Below are 22,088 nucleotides of genomic sequence, written 5' to 3'. Positions count from 1 at the left end.
AATTTTACACAGTACCATTATTATTTTAAGCAACAATTAAGCAAATCGAATTAATGTTTTTGAGCTCTACTTCTCAGTATATAGATTTACCTAAAAAAGTACAAACCAAGCACAGTGGTGCAATTTTCCAGGCACTTTCAAGTTGCTTAAATATTTACAAATATGTAAGCACCCTGTTGGAAAGCATGAAAATTTTGGTGTCAGGAAGAAAACACTCCATGTATATCAAATCCTTAAATTTTAACATTTGCACAGCTCAAAATATTCCTGAGAAGGTTCATTCTTGTTATCACTTTACATCTGTATGTCCTCATATTTCAGCAGCGTATCTTGGGGAACCATAACCTCTGTCACTCGACGTGCCACTAATTGCACAAAATACATGTAATGTGTTGCTCATCCAGGGAGAATGCATTGTGTCTTCTTGTAATATCTAAAACGAAAGAAATCTGCATGTTTATCATGAAGTAAAATAGCCACTGCCAACAAAGTATGTGTATATGAAATCGCAGGCATATTTCAATTTATCACTGACACTTAGCTATTTAAAATGACATAAAGCAGAAAGAGCAAAGAGAAACATTACCGACTCAAGTCTTCAAAGCTGTATTACAAAGGCAGCATATCAAAAAAGCAGAAAAGATCTGGTTACTCATTAAGAAAAACAAAAGGCTGTAAAATGCAAAATTCAACAGAAAGCGAGAGGTAATACAATCTTTAAAACAATTTTTTTAACAGATGGTCATAACAAGAGCCCTAAACAGTGGACTCTTTGATACAAGTTTATAGATCATCTTCTAAGAGTGGTTCTCAGGATCACTGTGGGACTTTTCAAACATGCAGATACCCATGCTCCTTCCCTGGAGACTTGGGAAATAATATTAAGTGAAGAGAAAATAAGTGAACATTTCTAAATACATACTATAATTATATAAGCTAATTAATACAGAAGACTTTTCTTGGAAATAAACTTCATAAATGTAAATTTTATATCCCATAAACATGTAAACATACATATTCATATTAGTATAGATGTTTTAAAAATTATCCACTTTTTTTAAAGATTTTTTTTTGATATGGACCATTTTTAAAGTCTTCATTGAATTTGTTACAGTGTTGCTTCTGTTTTATGTTTTGTTTTTTTGGCTGCGAGGCATGTGGGATCTTAGCTCCCCGACCGGGGATCAAACCCTCACCCCCTGCATTGGAAGGTGAAGTCTTAACCCCTGGACCGCCAGGGAAGTCCCCAAAATTAACTATTTTGTGTGCTCAAAAGCAACAGAGATCTCATGCATGGATTATATAGAAGAAAAGAATAGCGTACACATCACATCCAACCTCTTTACTATACTGTCCCAATTTAGGTCTCAAGCTTTCAATACTGGGTTCTCAAGTTAGCTCTGAAACGTCAGTATTAAGCCTGCAAATTGGTTTACGGTGGCAGTAATGCGTCATATCATTTGTGTTGCTACAAATCATGTCTTATATAAAGTCTGTAATAGAGAAATTTCCTCTTACAAAAATCATAACTCATGACACTAATCTGAAAGCACAGGATAGGTTTAAGGGATGATTGATTATCCACAACTGTCAGATGTGACGAGAAAATAGAGCATTCATCATGAACAAAACAGACCAAAAATACACTACAATGGCCACCACCAACTCTATCTAATTAAGACCTGCAATTAATAGTTTTAAGGTGATATAAATCCCTTTTAAAAAGTCAAAAGCTTGAAGAAGTTTTTTTTTTAAATGATTTTGCTTTTTTTTTTTTGTAAAGCTATTTTAATTAATTAATTAATTAATTAATTTATGGCTGTGTTGGGTCTTCGTTTCTGTGCAAGGGCTTTCTCTAGTTGCGGCAAGCGGGGGCCACTCTTCATCGCGATGCGCGGGCCTCTCACTATCGCGGCCTCTCTTGTTGCGGAGCACAGGCTCCAGACGCGCAGGCTCAGTAATTGTGGCTCACGGGCCTAGTTGCTCCGCGGCGTGTGGGATCTTCCCAGACCAGGGCTCGAACCCGTGTCCCCTGCATTGGCAGGCAGATTCTCAACCACTGCGCCACCAGGGAAGCCCTGAAGAAGTTTTTAAAAGGACTTTATATTTTAGTATAGTGTAACAGATTACATTGAAAAGGGCCAAGGATATCCAGGCCGTATCTTTTTGTCAAGTAATCATTTATGGAGCTCATAGATAATTCACATTGCAATGCACAGCTATATTTTATCTTATTTTGTATTATTATGTTTTCCTTTGGGAAATAATATGTCTCAAAGTGTACGACTAAAAAAAGGCTCTCTTTTATATGAGAATCTAATAGGAAATATTGATTTACAAAAATTCACTATAAAGTCAACATTTGCCCAAAGTAAGGCACACCTGAATATGATGCATTATGACAGTACAGCGTGCATAAATATAAACCAATAGAAACTAAGATCTTTCTTGGTTAGCTATCAATATATAATATCAAAGGTCTAAAATATTGGTCCCTAGAACTAAACAAAATAGCCATGGTTCATGGAAATTAAATGAGAGAGACAGGTGGGATATAAGACAGCAGATTTGTAAAATCCATACTTGAGGGTGTTAAAAAAGAGATGAGAGGCCCAAAATGGAGTCACTTGTGCTAAGCCCACGTCACCTGAGACTTAATACCTAACCTAATTGCAGTTTCAGCCTTTTCTAGGCAGGTAATCTTAAGCAGTCAAAAAAGTGTGTGTATTACTTTCAGTCTGGAATTACCTTGTCGGAGCTAGTGAGGTACTCCATCTGACAGACGCTTGCTGTGCCCCGTAGGAAGGTGACCTTGCCTGAGAGAATCAGCTCTTTTCTAGAGTAACTTCCTTGTCCTGCCTCGTTCTACCTGTAAAAGTCTTCCATTTTGTAAAACTCTTCGGAGCTCCTTTCTGTCTGCTAGATGGTATGCTGCCCGACTCATGAATCACCGAATAAAGCCAAGATCTTTAAAATTTACTCAGTTGAACTTTGTTTTTTTAAACACGGGAAAAAAGAACTTTATAAAACCACTACTCTAAATATCTTGATCACAGTAATAGCAGTAAATTGAATGATTTGCTTTCAATTTGAATAAATTAGAGCTCAATGCTAGGTCATACGGTTGCATGCAAATTATATAACTGTAATATAATATACATTGGCTTAAAATGATGTAATTGTTTTATATCTTTTGTGAAGGAGGAGTTTTTGCAGTTTTTTCCTATGGACTACGGAGAACAAAACCCCATAAACTGGACAGGTTCTAGGAATAAATTATGTGGTCTTATTTGATTCAGTTATACCCCAGAACAGTGATGGTGAAGTCCCCACTGTACTCAGGGGCTGAGCTTGAGATACAGACAATAAAGGAAGTGGAATGATTCCCTATCTTCCTAGTCCTGATCACCTGGCTGCTTTGGGAAGGAGGCCAAAAAGGGCCTCTGAAAACTGAGCAGCAAAGGTATGCCTTGGAACAGTTTGCACTCACTCCTAATTGGGCTAACAGAAGTAAAGATGGCAAAAAGAAGAAATAGATCACTGATTCCAGACTCCTCAGGCCAACAAAATTCCCAGCCATGAGAACGGGAGAGTAGGAGACTGGGGTGACTCGTCTCATTGAACAGATGGGATGATGAACGTCTGGCTGACTGGCTTCTCCATACTGAGAAGATGACCATGGTTAGAAAATCAGACTCCTAGTCACTCAGTGCGACCTTGGGCTAATGGTAACTAAATTTCCCATAGTCCTTTCTAAGAGAAAGCATACATGCTAAATTCAGAGAGGTGGAGCCTGGAGTCAACTAGCTTTTGTTTTCCTCGAAACGCCTCTTCTTTCACCCATCATTACACTGCAGATCTTTGGGAACTAACCACTATTTGTAAGTCTATTTGTAAGTACACCCTTTGAGTGATGGTCTCACGCAGGGGAGTGCCAAGCAATCAATGAAATGCAGATACCAGGACAGATGAGGTTCTCCTTTCTGGAACCAGTGTTAAGAATGGGTTCTCTAAAGGGTTGTAGTTATCCTTGTTTCTTTTAAGGAGCCTTAATTTCTTTAAAAAATTGAGAGTTTGAAGAGTTTCTGAAGCAAATATTTATCTTATTGGCTGTTTTCCTTAGTAAGGAAATTAAGGAGACTTTATGATAAGCTTAATAGGCTCACGCATTGAGGGACTAGACCATCATGCTGTGACTTTTACAACTGTGTTGAAGATATTAAAATACTTGAGTGATAATCCATGTCTAGAGTGGTTGTAAACACAGATTTCAGGACCCCAATATAGGAATGACATTTACCAGGGCAATTCAGGAGTACTCTGGTTTTAGGTAAGTAGGGATATGAAAGTCATAACTACTTAATTATGACATAATTTGGCTGTAAGTGGTGAGCAGATCTTTGCTTCTATATTTTTCAGATTGTGTTCTACTAAGTTAGCTGTAATTGTCATTAACACTCAGTCATAAATTAAAATGCTAGGTTTTATGAAAATAGAACTAGCTGTATGGGTATTAAGACGATTCCCGAATTTTGGAACTCACTCAGGATCTCACCTAAATGATGGTATAGTTGTCCCTTGGTATCCTTGGAGGATTAGTGCCAGGACCACTGCCTCTCGCACTCTCCCCCCCACGGATATTAAAATCTGAGGATGCTCAAGTCCCTTACATAAAACGGCATAGTATTTGCATATAACCTATGCACATCCTCCCCAATACCTTAAGTCATCTTTAGATTGTTTATAATACCTAATACAGTGTAAATGCTATGTAAATAGTTGCCTATGTGCAGCAAATTCAAGTTTTGCTTTTTGGAACTTTCTGGAATTTTTTTTCAAATATTTTCGATCTGCAGTTGGTTGAATCCGTGAATGTGTAACCTGCAGACAGGGAGGGCCACCTGTATCTAGTTTCTTACAGCTAAGACAGGAATATTCATTTAGGGATTCGGCTACTGAGCCAATCATTTCACTTCTCTAGGACCCTTCTTGAGAGATTCTTATCCATGTTCATAGTAGATCAACTCAGACTTGCTCAGCTACTCGCTTCTAATGGCTCTGTGGCACAAAGAACCAAATGATTTATTATCTGAAGCAATTGCTAAAGCAATTGTCAGTAATCGCTTCAAATTTCATTTGTGTTACATCATTTAAATGATTAAAGAAAATATGAGCAAATTTTAAAATAACATACTAATCTCAAGGTAACACATTTCAAACTAATAGATTTGTTAAGTAACTCTTTACGGACCCCAGATCACGTTTTCGTTTTCAACCACCCTAATACTTGCCTGCTCGTGAATAATGTCAGACAATTCTTTTACCATGTCTCTGAAATTTGACTTTAGCCCTTCATGGTACTCAATCTGATCCTCTTTAATTAGCCGCTCGTTTAGTTCCAGTGCAATGCTGCATGCTTGGATGAACTTCCTGTGGATGAAGATCAAAGATAAAGTTTTTGTTGTTTATTCCTCGAAAGTCTCACTGACAATTTAATATTTACTTTAACCATGGCTTGCCTACAAGGAAGATTAGAATCCTATATTTTCTCACTGTGCTTTTGCTAATGCCACCTCCTAAGTCTGAAATATCTTTTTCTTTCTTTTCCATCTTTCTCTTCTGGTTTCTTACCTCCTTCAAAATCCGGCTCAAAACATATACCCTCTAGGAAGCCTACTTGCTCAGTCATTTACTTGATATGATATCAGCTAAAGTTGTGCTAACATTAATTTACATCTGTAGATAATGTCATTTATTCAAAAATAATTTATTTGGTACTAACTATGCACCCAGTACAGTGCTGGGTGCTATAGGCATGAAGTATCTGCCCTGGGCTGGTAGGAGTGGGGACAGAGAGTTGATGAGTTATCATAAAAGCATTTTTCCATCATTTCATGTGTTTATGTTTAATGTCCATAATTAGACTGTAGGTCTTAGGGGACAAAGTACCTCACTGCCCACTTGTTTTGTATCCCTGTCATAGCAACTAGTAGAATCTTTTTATACATGCCAGGCATTAATAAATATTGAATGAATGACTACTGGTTACTCTGTAACCTGAAACAGCTGATAACACAGAGACAGGAAAAGTAAATGAAATAAGTCTGAAGCAAATGAGTGGATAAGTTATCATCTTTCTCCTTAGTCTATTTTACTCAGCTGTCTCTCTTATTCTGAATGTAAACTCTTTTTATATACGAAACAGATTTTTTTCCAATGCAAGACCATTCAGACATGCCCTAGCTTAGAGGGATGCTCAGTCCAGACAAGATATCACATGCCCTAGACTGGAAGAATCCAAGTGGAACTAAGGATGTGGATAGAAGCAAGCCTATCCAGCCCTTCCTACCCTAAATGGTCTGAAAAGCTGTAACATAAGGTCAGTCAGGCAAAGGAGGACATCACATAATGAAAGTAGGCTTGTGTTTGTGTCACAATATCCAAAGCAATAAAGTAAGTTGTCATATTTAATGTCTTGGGTCACTAGGACATTGTTAAAGTCCTGCAGCAAGATAGAAATCACACATTTCCTTACTACTTAAAGTACCATCAGAAGGTCACTTAAATGTTGTGAAAGAGAACAGAGAATGTCCTTTTTTGGAGGGACATTATTTGGTGAATATTTTGGTTTCTTTTAAGAAGAAAATGGAGTAAAAGAATAGAGGAATAATCTGAAAACTACAAAGCACTTACCTAAACATGTCTTTCAACTCATTTACTTTCTTAGGTGGATACTTGCTAGCTTGACTGTCATTTAAGAAAGCCCTTGCATATGCTAACGGACCTGCATTTACCTAAATTACAAAAGGAGAAAAATGAGAGTTGTTAGAATACAACCAAAAAGTAATTTTTGCAATTCTCTTTTTAAAGAAAACCAATATGTTAAAAATCCACATCTGAGAAACATATTTACTATTCTTACTATAAATTTATTTGAAAAAGATTAACTAAAGCAAATCATCTGCAAAGATGATATTCTAATAGGTTAGTTAATGATTTCTGATATGTAAATATAGGGCTTGGCTATAATCAGAGGGATTTATGTTAAAGTCCTCTGACATAACACAAAATTTAGAGAAATTGAACATAATTTCTTTATTAACTTAATCAAAAATGTACAGGTTTTTGCACTCAGTAAGAGTATAACAGACAATTACAATTAACGCTTGCTCTGTGCCCTTATGAAAGCAAGAGGAACGTCAAGAAACATTTAATACATGTTTAGCAACCAACATACCTGCACTGAAACACAGCCCTGCAATTTAAGTTGGAGCTGAATCATGTCCACGTCAGCAGAAGAGCAAAGCTTCTGCAGCTCTGCAGTTTTATCTTTTATTTCATCAGTAGCAACATCAATTGGCTTTAAATTAATCTGCTGTTCATAGTTTATAGGGATCCTCTTCTTCACATATGGAAACGAGTTTGAAGCTATTAAATGTTAAGATTGAACAAATGAGTTTTTAAGACAGTAAATCAAACAGGCGAATTAAAGAAAAAAATCTATTGTGCTTAATTCTCCCCATGCTTTGTCTGGAAAATACCTTAGGGACCAGATAGGCGCCTTATTACTTCAGGATTGAAGGAGAAATTCTCTTTATGAGACAACTCAGAGCAATCATGAATTACATACGGGAAACCAATGGTTTATAACATAGCCATGTTTGTGCAAGCTAGTGACTGAACAGCAGAACAATGAATGATTAAAGTTTCAGTTACATTTTCCTGCTGACCAGCTGCTGCTTGTGTGTATCAAAAAATGACCATGTCAGGGGCTTCCCTGGTGGCGCAGTGGTTGAGAATCTGCCTGCTAATGCAGGGGACATGGGTTCGAGCCCTGGTCTGGGAAGATCCCACATGCCGCGGAGCAACTAGGCCCGTGAGCCACAACTACTGAGCCTGCGCATCTGGAGCCTGTGCTCTGCAACAAGAGAGGCCGCGATAATGAGAGGCCCGCGCACCACGATGAAGAGTGGCCCCTGCTTGCCGCAACTAGAGAAAGCCCTTGCACAGAAACGAAGACCCAACACAGCCAAAAATAAATAAATAAATAAATAAATTTAAAAAAAATGACCATGTCAAACAAAGAAGTTATGCCAAGTCCGTCCCACTTACTAGTCAAGATCGTACGGCGTTTGCACTGTTCTTCTATACAGCCTTGCTTTTTGCCTGATAATGTATAAGGAGCCTCAAAAACAAATCTGTTGATGTTATGGTTTCTTTCAAACTCAGTTTTTCTTTCTGTGAGTTCTTTGTCATCAAAGTAGGGCTTCACATAAGTGACTTGGATATGAGCATATTTGGGATCAAGCTCTTTGACATTTACCTGTAAGGTAAGAAAGTTTTGTTTTTTATTCAATATATGGGAAAAGGGGGTACAGGTAAGCTACTAACTCCTCTGAAATCAATTGAGGACCACTGTCGCTGAATACACTGTGAGTTGAATACACACCTGGAAGAGGCCTTTGCTCTTTTTTCAAGGATCGTTTCCTTCTGATTATTAATAAGTTACAGAAACCTATTTGGAGATTACAGAAATGTAGGCAGAAAATAAAAACTGTAATGCTACCACTCAGCAATGACCATTATTCACATTTTCATATATTTCCTTCCAATCTCTTCTCTATGCACATGTATTTACAAACCTGAGATCATGCTGAACATTGTTTTATAATCTGATTTCCTAAAAATATATTAAAGTGGCTTAACTGCACATTTGAATTCCACCTCAACAAAATATATATTATAGAGAGGATTCCGAGAAGATGGCAGAGCACCAGAAATCTATCTTCCTACAGAGACAACAGTTACACTGGCAGAATCTATCTGATGTAACTATTTTGGAACTCTGGAGTCTATTGAAGACTTGCAACTTCCAGGGGAGGACCTGGGCAGGAAATTACCTTAATTTTGATTTTGGTCAATTTTAGCTCTTGGCACAATGGCCGCTATCTGTACCTCACCCCTCAAGTACCATGGCAGGCAGTGGTGCACATGTTCTTGGAACAGCTTGCGGGAGCCAGGATGAACAAGAAGGACCCTGTCTTCCAAATATTGGGGATCTGTGCTACGACTGCTGATTGCTGCTTCTGATCACAGGGGGGCAGTCAAAGAGGCCGTGGCCATTACTGTAGCACCTCTTCCCATTGTTGCAAGGCCCTCCCCCTCTGGCTGAAGTGACTTCCAGGGGATTTAAAGGACCGGTACCTTTTCTCCCCCCCTCCCTTCATTTTCCTCTCTTTCCCCTCTTGGGAGCCAGACACTGGAGACTAGGGCGTTCAAAAGCAACTGCATATATGAAGGAAACTAGAAAGTCACTGCACATGCTCAGGGGAAGGCACAGGCTAAGGAAAGACCTGATAAATCCCCAAGTTTACACCTCAGGTTTATCCCTGGCACAGAGACAGCTTACAACAATTAAAAACAAAACCAAAAACCAGCAAACTCTGGGACAGAGAGAGAGAGAATCTGATTTCCAGAGTGATCATGTTATTAAATTCAAATGTCCAGTTTTCAACAAAAAAAGAATCACAAGGCATACAAAGAAACAGGAAAGTATGGCCCATTCAAACGAGAAAAATAAACCAATAGAAACTGTCCCTGAAAAAGACGTGACAGCAGATCTCCTAGAAAAAGACTTTAAAACAACAGTCTTGATGCTAAAAGAACTAAAGGAAGTTATGGAAAAAGTCAAGAAAATGATGTATGAACAAAATGTCAATATCAATAAAGAGGTAGAAAATCTAAAAAGAAACCAAAAAATTTTTTCAGAGCTGAAAAATATAACAACTGAAATGAAAATTCACCAGAGGGATTCAAAGGCAAATTTCAGCAGGCAGAAGTAATAGTCAGTAAACTTGAAGACAGGACAATGGAAATTATCAATCAGAGTAACACAAAGGAAAAAAAAACTGAAGAAGAGTGACAGAGCCTTAAGGAACCTGTTGAACATCATCCAGCAGACGAACATACCCATTGTGGGAGTCCTTGAGGGAGAAAAGAGAGAGAAAAGGACAGAGAGAATATTTGAAGAAATAATGGGTGAAAACTTCCCAAATCTGATGAAAGACAGGAAGCTCAACAAACTCCAAGGAGGGTAACTCAAAGAGACCCACACTGAGACATATTAAAATCAGAATGTCAAAAGCCAAAGACAAAGAGAATTTTGAAAGAAGCAAGAGATAAATGACTTGTCACACACAAGGGGTCCTCAATAAGATTATCAGATTTCTCATCAGAAACTTTGGAGGCCAGAAGGCAGTGGACTGATATATTCAAAGTGCTAAAGAAAAAAAAAATCTATCAACCAAGAATCCTATATCTGGCAAAACTGTCCTTAAAAGTGAGGGAGAGGGACAACTTCCCTGGTTGTGCAGTGGTTAAGAATCCACCTGCCAATGCAAGGGACACGGGTTCGAGCCCTGGTCCGGGAAGATCCCACATGCTGTGGAGCAACTAAGCCTGTGCACCACAACTACTGAGCCTGCGCTCTAGAGCCCGCGCGCCACAACTACGGAAGCCCATGTGCCCTACAGCCCACATGCCACAAATACTGAGCCCGCACGCTGCAACTACTGAAGCCCGTGTGCCTAGAGTCCATGCTCCGCAACAAGAGAAGCCACCGCAAGGAAAAGCCCGCGCACTGCAATGAAGAGTAGGCCCCGCTCGCCGCAACTACAGAAAAGCCCGTGTACAGCAATGAAGACCCAACGCAGCCAAAAATAAATAAAATTAAAAAAGAGAGAGAGAATGTGATTTAAAAAAAAAAAAAAACCACTGCCAAAAAAATCAGCTGAACACAAAAGAAGATAGTAATGCAGGAAATGAGAGACAAAAAGGCTATAAGGCACATAGAAAACATAGCAGAATGACAGAAGTAAAGTCCCTCCTTATTAATTAGTAATTAATTTAAATATAAATGGGTTAAATTCTGTAAACAAAAGACAGAGATTGGGAGAATGGATTAAAAAAAAACAAACATGATCCAACTATATGCTGTCTATAAGAGACTCACTTTAGCTCCAAAGACACACAAAGGCTGAATGTGAAAGAATGGAAAAAGATATACCATCCAAATAGTAATCAAAAGAGAGCAGGGGTAAAGATACTAATATTGGACAAAATAGACTTTAAATTTAAAAAGGGCAGAAGGTAAGTAAGGAAATAGATGACTTGAATAACACAATAACTTACCTAGACCTAACAGACTTATATAGAAAACTCTACCCAACAACAGAATACACATTCTTCTCAAGTGCACATGGGACATTTTCCAGGATAGACTATATGTTAAGCCACAAATAAGTCTCAGTAGGTTTATAAAGACAGATTATCATACAAAGTATCTTCTCTGACCACAATGGGATGAAGTTAGAAATCAGTAACAGAAGTAAAATTGGAAACTTCACAAATTGGTGGAAATTAAACAACATATTCTTTAAAGAAATCAATGGATCAAAGAAGAAATCACAAGGGAAATTAGAAAATACTTAGGTATTAATGAAAATGAAATCACAACATACCAAAACTTATGGGACACAGCAAAAGCAGTGCTACGGAGGGGAGGGGGAATTTATAGCTATAACATTTAACATTAAAAAACAGGAAAGGTCTCAAATCAACAACCTAATTTTACAACTTAAGGAACTAGAAAGAGAAGAACAACTAAACTCAAAGCTAGGAGAAGGAAGGAAATAATAAAGATTAGAGTACAGATAAATGAAATAGAGAATAGAAAAATAACAGAGAAAATCGATGAAACCAAAAGTTGGCTCTTTGAAAAGATCAACAAGATTGACAACCCTTTAACTAAACAGACCAGAAAAAAAGAGAGAACACTCAAATTACTAAAATCAGAAATGAAAATGAGGATATTACTACCAATCATACAGAAATAAAAAGGATTATAAGAGAGTACTATGAGCAAGTATATGCCAACAAATTAGAAAACCTAGATGAAATGTGAAATGAACAAATTCCTAGAAACACAAAGCCTACCAAGACTAAACCATGAAGGAATAGGGAAATCTGAATAGATCTTTAGTAAGGAAACTGAATCAGTAATAAAAAATATCCTGACAGAGAGAAGCTCTGGACTTGGTATCGTCACTGGTGAAGTCTCCCAAATATTTAAAGGAGAACTAACACCAAGTGTTCTCAAAATTTTCCAAAAAAGTGAAGAGAAAGAAACACTCCCTAACTTATTCTATGAGGTCAGCAATACTCTGATTACCAAAGCCAGACAAAGACAGCACAAGAAAACTACAGACCGATATCCCTTATGAACACTGATGCAAAAGTTCTCAACAGAATACTAGCAAACTGAATTTAGCAGCATATTAAAAGGATTGTACATGATGACCAAGTGGGATTTATTCCTGGAATGCAAGGATGGTTCAACATATGAAAATTGATCAATGTAATATTGATACACTGCATTAACAGAATGAAGGGGAAAAAAACCACATGATCATCTCAATCGATGCAGAAAAAGCATTTGACAAAATTCAACACCCTTTCATAATAAAAACACTCAATAAAGTAGGAATAGAAGGAAATGTCTACAATCTGATCAAGGGCCACTGTGAAAAACCTATAGCAAACATCACATTCAATGGTGAAAGGCTGAAAGCTTTTCCTTTAAGATGAGGAACAAGGCAAGGATGCCCATTTCACCACTTCTACCCAACATGGTGTTGGAAGCACCACTGAATTGTACACTTAAAAATGGTTAACATATAAATGTTATGTTATGTGTATTTTACCACAATAAAAAAGATAGTTATCACAGTTCTATATTATAGTCATTGACATGACTTTTAATGGATGGATATGGATAAACATGATTTATTAGATCAGTCCCTCATTAATAGACTCAGGTTGTTTTCCAACATTTTGCTATTATAAATAATGCTCCAATGAACATCCTTGTATTTAAAACTGTGTATATTTTTTTCTGATTTATTCCTCAGGAAAAATTTTTAGATGAGAAGTTGCTTAGTTAAAAGATTTACATGGTTTTAGGAATTTTGATACATACTACCCAACTACCCTACAGAAAAGATTACAATTCGTACATCCACAAGCAGTATTTGACATTGTAAGAGTGGGTACTCTTGATTGCATTAAGCCTATTCTATGGAGGAAGGGACCACAGAAAAGCAGAATTGTTCTATTTCAGAGACATAAAATTATAATAGTTACAGACCATTTCATAAAGAGTCTAAATTCCATGTTAAGAAGCTATGCTGCAGTCTCTCCATTAACTCCAGATGATTCCCAGGACCCTCTTCTTTCAGTGTTCTCCCAACTAAATTTGACTTGTGCCTTGGGTGTTGGTGACACTGTCAATATCCTTGCAATTTATCATAGTCAGGCCTTTTTGTGTTTAGCATAGGAAAAAATGAAACAAACCAAAAAAACAACAAAAACCTCCCAAGAAACAGTCCCTACATCCTTTTTTTCCCCTCCACATATACAGGAGCATAGACAAGGGAAAGTTTCTTAGCAACTTTTAAAACTTCTCCAAACCCATTCTACTTGTTATTACATAAAAATCTAAAAGCCTAAATCTAGAAATCCTTTCTTTTCTTTCCCATTAAAAAGCTAGATTTCGCCAGAGAAACTCAGGTGAGGTTAATTATCTGGCTAAGACAAGACATAGAAGGAAAATAAAAAAGAGGTCAAGACTGATTTTGACCTTATAAAATAAACTATGTATATGGTAAACATTCAAACATGTACATGAGGGTATATATGAAAAGTAAAAAAAAGTCTTTCTTCCCACATAAGACTCTAGTCTCTCTCCTCAGGGATAACCATGGTTAACAATTTTGTATGTATCATTCCAGAAATTTCCTAAGCATAAACAAGTGAGTATATGTGAATATCAATTTTCACAAATGTAATCATCCTATCCATAATGTTCTGTGCCTCACCTTTTTTCTCTCAATAATATATCTTGATAGGTATATCAATACTTATCAGTTTTTTAATGCTTAGGATACTATATCCATTATATGGGGGTAGTACCACTTCCTTAACCATATGGATATTAGATTGTTTCCAGGTTTTTGTTATATAAACTTTGCAGCAATAAACACCTTTAAACATACATGTTTATGTGTATATATCTATCTACAAGATAAAATGATAAATGTGAAGTTACTGGGTCCAAGGAAAGATACATTTAAAATACTGGAAAATATTGCCCAACTGTTTTTCACATTGTTTGTGCCCTTAAGCAGATTTTATTCTTTGGCAAGTAAAAGAGTGTTTTTAATTTTTAATTTCACACATTAAGAAAGAAATAAGGATTTTAAAAGTAGCAACTGCTTATTATATCTGTTGCCTATGAAGAATGACTAAAATATTGTGCATAAAAATAATGTCAGGAGTCCAGCTGCCTGATGGTGGTTTGTCATTAGTGCTTGTTGGCCAGGTTTTCAGAGGCAGAAGAAAGTAGAAAACCGCATGTTGTTCTGCAAGCCTGGCTTTCTATTAACTTTCCATTTATAGTATCAGTAGTATGGCAGCAAGCCTAAAACTTTCTGGCTACAAGGAGATAAAATTTTCTGTTGTCTTAATTCAATAAAACAACACAAAATAGTGAAACGGATCAGAAGTAGAGAGGTTCTGGCAAATATTCATGAATTTTGAACCTATCAGCACATCTATTTTTAAATGTCGAAGGCATATGTTTAAGATAAAATCATCTCCATGAGATATAGGTAAGTTTACAAAGTGAAGAGATCATTTTCTCAGTAGAAAATGAAGTGTCTTTACTATTGCCACGGGCTTTTCACTCCGGCAATGCTGCCTGTTAGCTATTAAGTGCTTTGCGTAGCACCATGCACATCATAGTCACGCAGTAAATATTTCTGGGGCCTACAGATCCTGCACTGTATAGGTCCTTCCTACCTGAAAAATCAGCTCTCATCCTGTACATACCCATGGTAACTAAGGACAGTCAGGCATTCCTATTGTGCCTTCCCGCAATTCTGTCTATAGGGAACTACGCATTTCTAGGAAAGAGCCTCTCTTGCTGGAACCTTTCTCATCCTTGCTTTGGCAGGGCTAGTGGGATGGATAATCTTTAGATCAAGGCCCAAGGCATCTCTCCTAAACCTACATCACTGCGAATGTAACTAGTGAACTAAGGATATCTTAGAGTAAAATGTGTGTCCTAAGATGATTTTAATCATAAAGTATGAAATTGACAATCATGATGCACAACAGCATTCACAATAATAGCTAACCTTTATTGAGCGTGCCAGCTTCTATTATTATTAGTGAATGCTTTTTTACATACCAGGAACTCTAATCACTTTCCATATATTAACTCATTTAATTCGTACAACAACTCCATGAGGAAGGCACTATTATTAACTTCATTTTACTAATGAGAACAATGAGGCACAGAGAGGTTAAGTAACTTCCCCATGGTCACACAGCTAGCAAGTGGCAGAGAATGGAGATTTGAATCCTTCTTTCTGATTCCAAAGCCCCTGTCCTTTCTTTCACGATCTGGAAAGGCTCTATTTCCCATGCCTCTCCTCCACTAGCTAAAAAAGGAAAAAGTCAGAAGCAACGTACCACGCCTGGAACCAATAAATATGTTACCTTGTCTGAATCCTGAATTATTTTGACATTCTCTGTACCAAATTTTTCACCATAAAGTTTAACAAGTCTCAGGGAAATCTCCGAGAGGCCGGTGAGCTTTGGCTCTTTATAGATGTACTCCTTTCCATCCTCTTCTTCAAAAAAAGACTATTATAAAGTTAAACATACAATAATTTATAAATAATATGAGCAAACAAAGCATTTACAGAAAATCTACTAAATAATTAGCAATAATGTATTTGAAATAGATTTTAAATAATAGTACTAAAAGTCACATGCATATATTTTAACTGAAATAAATGAGAATTTTCAAACTCACAGTCATATGAGCATATTATTGGCCTGAAGATTTCCACACTCGATTTTTTCATCGCCTGCATACTTACCTGATTTTTATTGCAAATCTTTCAGTGCTAGATATTAAATATACATTTAAGAAGCTTAACAAAAAATGAAACTGAAGGAAACATTCAAATCTTACATGTTGTACTCTGACCTAGTGGATTTAGATATGGGAACCAAAGTGAACTTTACACTTACAAACGAGGCTTCCTGCTGTTGTGACAGGTGCTCTATCTAGACAGAATCCTAGAACCAATAACTGCTGCTACAGTAATCATTCAAAGGTGAATGTTTAAAAAGGAAAACAACTTTATGAACTAAAGTATACTTACTTGGCCATAAAAGGCAACTCTGAAGAAAGTGCCTAAAAGTCTTTTTTTTGTGTGCATAACCTCCAAAATTTTTGTGTAAGCTCCATGAAGAGTTCTATAAACTTGAGTAAGTTTCTGAAAAAATGAGAATAAACAAAATAGCTTTGTCTTTTGGTTAGTTACTAAATGTCTAAGATAAATGCACAGGAAAAAAAAAGCAACACTATTTCCTTTTCAAAATGGTTTTGGTGGGGTCATTCACACTCCCCTCCCCCATGGTCATTATTAGACAAAACTCCTTAACAACTTTAGGTCATAGGGTAGAGCTTAAAATGGTCAAATAACACTGTATTTCTAAATATCATGTTTCATTTCATTCATATCTCAACTGTAGTGTATAATTTAAAAATACTGTGTTATTGACTACTTTTTTCTTATGTCTGAATTATTTTAACTGAAAGATAAGCAAAATGCTTTGCTTGAGCTCTTAGGTGGAGAGATGAGAATAAACAATCCATGCGAACAATTTTGGAGAAGAAAATAAAATTCAGACACAAAAATAATAGTATAAGCCTGAGTGAGGACTCCTTTTACACAAGTTCACAGACATTTTCAAAGAATATACTCTTCTACACATCCAGAAAAAGGGAGCACGCTGTGCTCATTTATTTTCATTATCAAGAATGTGAAAAGACAACCTACAGAACAGGAGAAAATATTTGTAAACCACAGATCTGATAAGTTTTCATATCCAGAAAATATAAAGAACTCCCACAATTCAACAACAAAAAGACAAATAACCTAATTTAAAAGTGAGCAAAGGACTTGAATAGACATTTCTCCAAAGAATATATATAAATGGCCAACAAGGACATGAAAAGATGTTCAAAATCACTGCTCATTAGGAAATACAAATCAAAACCACAATGTTACCCCACTTCACATCCACTAGGATGGCTGTAATAAGAAACCAAAAATAAGTGTTGATCAGGATGTGGAATGTGTACACTGCTGGTGGGAGTGTAAAAGGGAAAACAATCTGGTGGTTACTCAAAAGTTATACATGGAGTTACCCTATGATCCAGCAATTCCCCTGTTAGGTATATATCCAAGATAAATGAAAACACACCCAGGGCTTCCCTGGTGGTGTAGTGGTTAAGAATCCGCCTGCCAATGCAGAGGACACGGGTTCGTGCCCTGGTCCGGGAAGATCCCACATGCCGCGAAGCAACTAAGTCCATGTGCCACAACTACTGAAGCCCGCGCGCCTAGAGCCCGTGCTCCGCAACAAGAGAAGCCATGGCAATGAGAAGCCTGTGCACCGCAACGAAGAGTAGCCCCTGCTCGCCACAACTAGAGAAAGCCCACGCACAGCAACAAAGATCCAACGCAGCCAAAAATAAATAAATAAAATAAATAAACTTATATATAAAAAAAGAAAACATACCCATACAGAAGCTTATACATAACTGTTTACAACAGCACTATTCATAATAGCCAAAATGGGGAAACAACCCAAATGGATAAACAAATTGTGGTATATCCATACCATGAAATATCATTCAGCCATAAAAAGGAATGAAGTTCTGATACATGCTACAATCTGGATGAATCTCTAAATATTATGCTAAGTGAAAGAAGCCAGAAACAAAAGGTCACATCTTGTATTAATTTTTTTTTATGACACATCCAGAATAGGCAAATCCATAGACAGAAAGCAGGTTAATGGTTTCCAGAGGGTGGGGCATAGGGTGGAGAGTGATTACTAAAGGATATGGAGTTTTTTTCTGCGGTGATAAAAATGTTTTGACACTAGAGAGAGGTGGTGAGAGCGTAACGTTAAGAATGCACTAAATGCCACTGAATTGCACACTAGAATATGATCAATTGTATGTTAGTGAATTTCACTTCAAAAAAAAAGGGGAGCACAGAAGCAGACATCCTTTCTCTAAAATTCTTCCCATATTATTTTCTGCAGTTGAGCTCAATTTGAGGGAAGTTTTCCTTACCTTTATGGCTGCCACCTCTGACACTTTTCAGCCCATCCCATAAAGATACACTGAAAACTTACTTCATCTCATTCAGAACACTAGGGGATCTATACAGACCCTTGCACCCCTACAAGGGAATAGGAGTTGTTCCCCTATAGAACGTATTGTTTCCTTTAATGTATAGGGAAGATATATTTTTCTTTTTTCCCTATTAGTCAATTGAGTAGCAAAATGTTCCCTGGGTTTCTAATAACCTGATCTTCAACCTAAGAGTAAGAGAGTGGGTATTTTGAAACTTTTACAAAGGTTCTTAGGATGTAATGCTTTGATAGAAAGCTCAATGCCAATTCTTGTCTTGTCTCATAGGCTATTCTTTGTCATCTGTATGACTTAGATTTAATTATTTAACTCTTGCTTTTTAATATAATCACTTGAACTCCTCTATGATTTTTCAGGCATGCCCCATATACACCAAAAGCATGGCAAAGAGAGAAAGACCCAGAACCTAGGAAGAAAAAGTGAGTTTGATCAGAGCCAGTTTGGAACAGAGATTAGAACACTACACAGATGATATTAAATGTATGTTTTCACTCTTGGAAACTTCTTCAACAATGAAAGACTACTTGCTATATTTAAGGATAAACTGCTTTGCTTTCAAAAAAAATGGCTTGAATCCTAAATCATCCCTTCCCAGCATAGTAAGGGTAGAAAATTATGATACGGACTTAGAGACTTGAATATAAAAAATTCCTGATCAGTGCTGGTGGCAACAGCTGCTCATTATAATACTATTCTTTATTAACCACCCTTTATCAACAGCTTTATCTGGCAGAATAAATTGGAAAAACTCCTCACAATAGGGTTATTACTAGTGACATTATCTCCCCTACTGTCATCTGCCAGCACCTTTAGTCTCACCGTCAAATTGCAAAGAATAGAATCATGCCTATCACCCTCCCCGGGCAACATGGAAATCCAATAGCTTTTTTTAGTGAAGGTTTAGTGAAGACAACATTGATTGTTTTCTGCCATGAGTGGAGGAGGAGAGATTGCTAGATAAAAATGTTTTGCGAACCACTGGTATAATGTAAATTTCAATTTATATCTTAAATGTTTGGTCCTTAATTTCATTTGGAAAATTTATATGAATATGAGGTAGGATTGTAATTTTAGGACCTCCTAGCATTTTTTAAGGATAGTAACTTAAGACCAAAATAAAACATATAGGCCAATGATGCAAATGTTTAAATTACCTACCTCGAATTCTCGACGTTTCTCATAAATTGGAATGATCAACTTAGAAATTTCAGAAATTACTTCATAACGTTCTGCTTTCCATAAGCCATCCACACATTGTTCTAGCAACTCCAGCAAAACTTCCTGCATTGAGAGAAAAATGCAATCAGGAATTTGAGATAGTTTTAGAGCTCTGGGCAAATATATTTTGAACCATTTCAAGTTAATAAAGAATAGAATGTACTAAATTTAATGAAATGCACAGGAGTATAGTTGTGTGACTATATTTTTCTAAATCACATACTTGAAATATTTGAAATTGAAACCATTCTTAAAAGTATGAAATTAATATCGACAATAGTAAACTACTATTTACATTATCACATAATGAAGATGTTAACTGCACTTACAAATGGTAACACATTGAGAAGAAGTATTTTTAAAAGGGGATACATTGTTCTAAACTGAGGATGTTTAAATGTCTAACAGGGTAAATTCCACTAAGTCTATAAATGTCCATTATTTTTCCTTTATATTGAAATTATATTTAAACACAATTAATAGAGTCTTAAGATAATTTGGCAGTTTTCAAGCTGTTGCATCAGTGACAAAGGTGTTTATTAAAATGATGTGATTTTGGTCAACAATGCTTCCTTCCTCACTGTTGGTTCTAAAATTAGTGGGAATGACAGTATAATACCTCAAGATAGAGATCTCTGACCTTGCTATAATGATAAGAGCCGCTATAAAACAACCATCATGTCATGTTCTCAACAATAAAAAGATGAAGCCAAATACTCATGCTATCCATAAGTCTTTTTTAAAAAATTTATTTATTTATTTTTTTAACATCTTTATTGGAGTATAATTGCTTTACAATGGTGTGTTAGTTTCTACTTTATAACAAAGTGAACCAGTTATACATATACATATGTTCCCATATCTCTTCCCTCTTGCATCTCCCTCCCTCCCACCCTCCCTATCCCACCCCTCTAGGTGGTCACAAAGCACCGAGCTGATCTCCCTGTGCTATGCAGTTGCTTCCCACTAGATATCTATTTTACGTTTCGTAGTGTATATATGTCCATGCCACTCTCTCACTTTGTCCCAGCTTACCCTTCCCCCTCCCCATATCCTCAAGTCCATTCTCTAGTAGGTCTGTGTCTTTATTCCCGTCTTGCCACTAGGTTCTTCATGACTTTTTTCCCCCTTAGATTCCATATATATGTGTTAGCATATGGTATTTGTTTTTCTCTTTCTGACTTACTTCACTCTGTATGACAGACTCTAACTCCATCCACCTCGCTACAAATACCTCCATTTCGTTTCTTTTTATGGCTGAGTAATATTCCATTGTATATATGTGCCACATCTTCTTTATCCATTCATCCGATGATGGACACTTAGGTTGCTCCAATGTCCTGGCTATTGTAAATAGAGCTGCAATGAACATTGTGGTACATGACTCTTTTTGAATTATGGTTTTCTCAGGGTATATGCCCAGTAGTGGGATTGCTGGGTCATATGGTAGTTCTATTTTTAGTTTTTTAAGGAACCTCCATACTGTTCTCCATAGTGGCTGTATCAATTTACATTCCCACCAACAGTGCAAGAGTGTTCCCTTTCCTCCACACCCTCTCCAGCATTTATTGTTTCTAGATTTTTAGATGATGGCCATTCTGACTGGTGTGAGGTGATATCTCATTGTAGTTTTGATTTGCATTTCTCTAATGATTAATGATGTTGAGCATTCTTTCATGTGTTTGTTGGCAATCTGTGTATCTTCTTTGGAGAAATGTCTATTTAGGTCTTCTGCCCATTTTTGGATTGGGTTGTTTGTTTTTTTGTTATTGAGCTGCATGAGCTGCTTGTAAATTTTGGAGATTAATCCTTTGTCAGTTGCTTCATTTGCAAACATTTTCTCCCATTCTGAGGGTTGTCTTTTGATCTTGTTTATGGTTTCCTTTGCTGTGCAAAAGCTTTTAAGTTTCATTAGGTCCCATTTGTTTATTTTTGTTTTTATTTCCATTTCTCTAGGAGCTGGGTCAAAAAGGATCTTGCTGTGATTTATGTCATAGAGTGTTCTGCCTATGTTTTCCTCTAAGAATTTGATAGTGTCTGACCTTACATTTAGGTCTTTAATCCATTTTGAGTTTATTTTTGTGTATGGTGTTAGGGAGTGTTCTAATTTCATACTTTTACATGTACCTGTCCAGTTTTCCCAGCACCACTTATTGAAGAGGCTGTCTTTTCTCCACTGTATATGCTTGCCTCCTTTACCAAAGATAAGGTGACCATATGTGCGTGGGTTTACCTCTGGGCTTTCTATCCTGTTCCATTTATCTATATTTCTGTTTTTGTGCCAGTACCATACTGTCTTGATGACTGTAGCTTTGTAGTATAGTCTGAAGTCAGGGAGCCTGATTCCTTCAGCTCCATTTTTCGTTCTCAAGATTGCTTTGGCTATTCGGGGTCTTCTGTGTTTCCATACAAATTGTGAAACTTTTTGCTCTAGTTCTGTGAAAAACGCCAGTGGTAGTTTGATAGGGATTGCATTGAATCTGTAGATTGCTTTGGGTAGTAGAGTCAT

At 36.8% G+C, this 22,088-nt stretch overlaps 1 protein-coding gene across 1 annotated transcript in view; it reads right to left on the bottom strand.

The window, feature by feature from the left end:
• Positions 1 to 254: 254 nt before the first annotated feature.
• The window catches only part of DOCK11 (dedicator of cytokinesis 11), a 189,925-nt gene continuing 168,091 nt past the window's right edge, over positions 255 to 22,088 (bottom strand). The window contains exons 46-53 of the mRNA XM_061178676.1: positions 19,520 to 19,642; positions 16,293 to 16,406; positions 15,619 to 15,765; positions 8,113 to 8,323; positions 7,238 to 7,428; positions 6,694 to 6,794; positions 5,292 to 5,430; positions 255 to 433 (exon numbers count right to left, since the gene is read on the bottom strand). Coding sequence (XP_061034659.1) covers positions 311 to 433; positions 5,292 to 5,430; positions 6,694 to 6,794; positions 7,238 to 7,428; positions 8,113 to 8,323; positions 15,619 to 15,765; positions 16,293 to 16,406; positions 19,520 to 19,642 — 1,149 coding nt within the window. The 3' untranslated portion in view covers positions 255 to 310. The remainder of the gene's footprint in view (positions 434 to 5,291; positions 5,431 to 6,693; positions 6,795 to 7,237; positions 7,429 to 8,112; positions 8,324 to 15,618; positions 15,766 to 16,292; positions 16,407 to 19,519; positions 19,643 to 22,088) is intronic.

The sequence above is a fragment of the Eubalaena glacialis genome, chromosome X, assembly GCF_028564815.1.
Source record: "Eubalaena glacialis isolate mEubGla1 chromosome X, mEubGla1.1.hap2.+ XY, whole genome shotgun sequence".
NCBI lineage: Eukaryota > Metazoa > Chordata > Mammalia > Artiodactyla > Balaenidae > Eubalaena > Eubalaena glacialis.
Note: the sequence above shows the minus strand (reverse complement) of the source record. Positions and strands in the feature narration are given on the sequence as shown.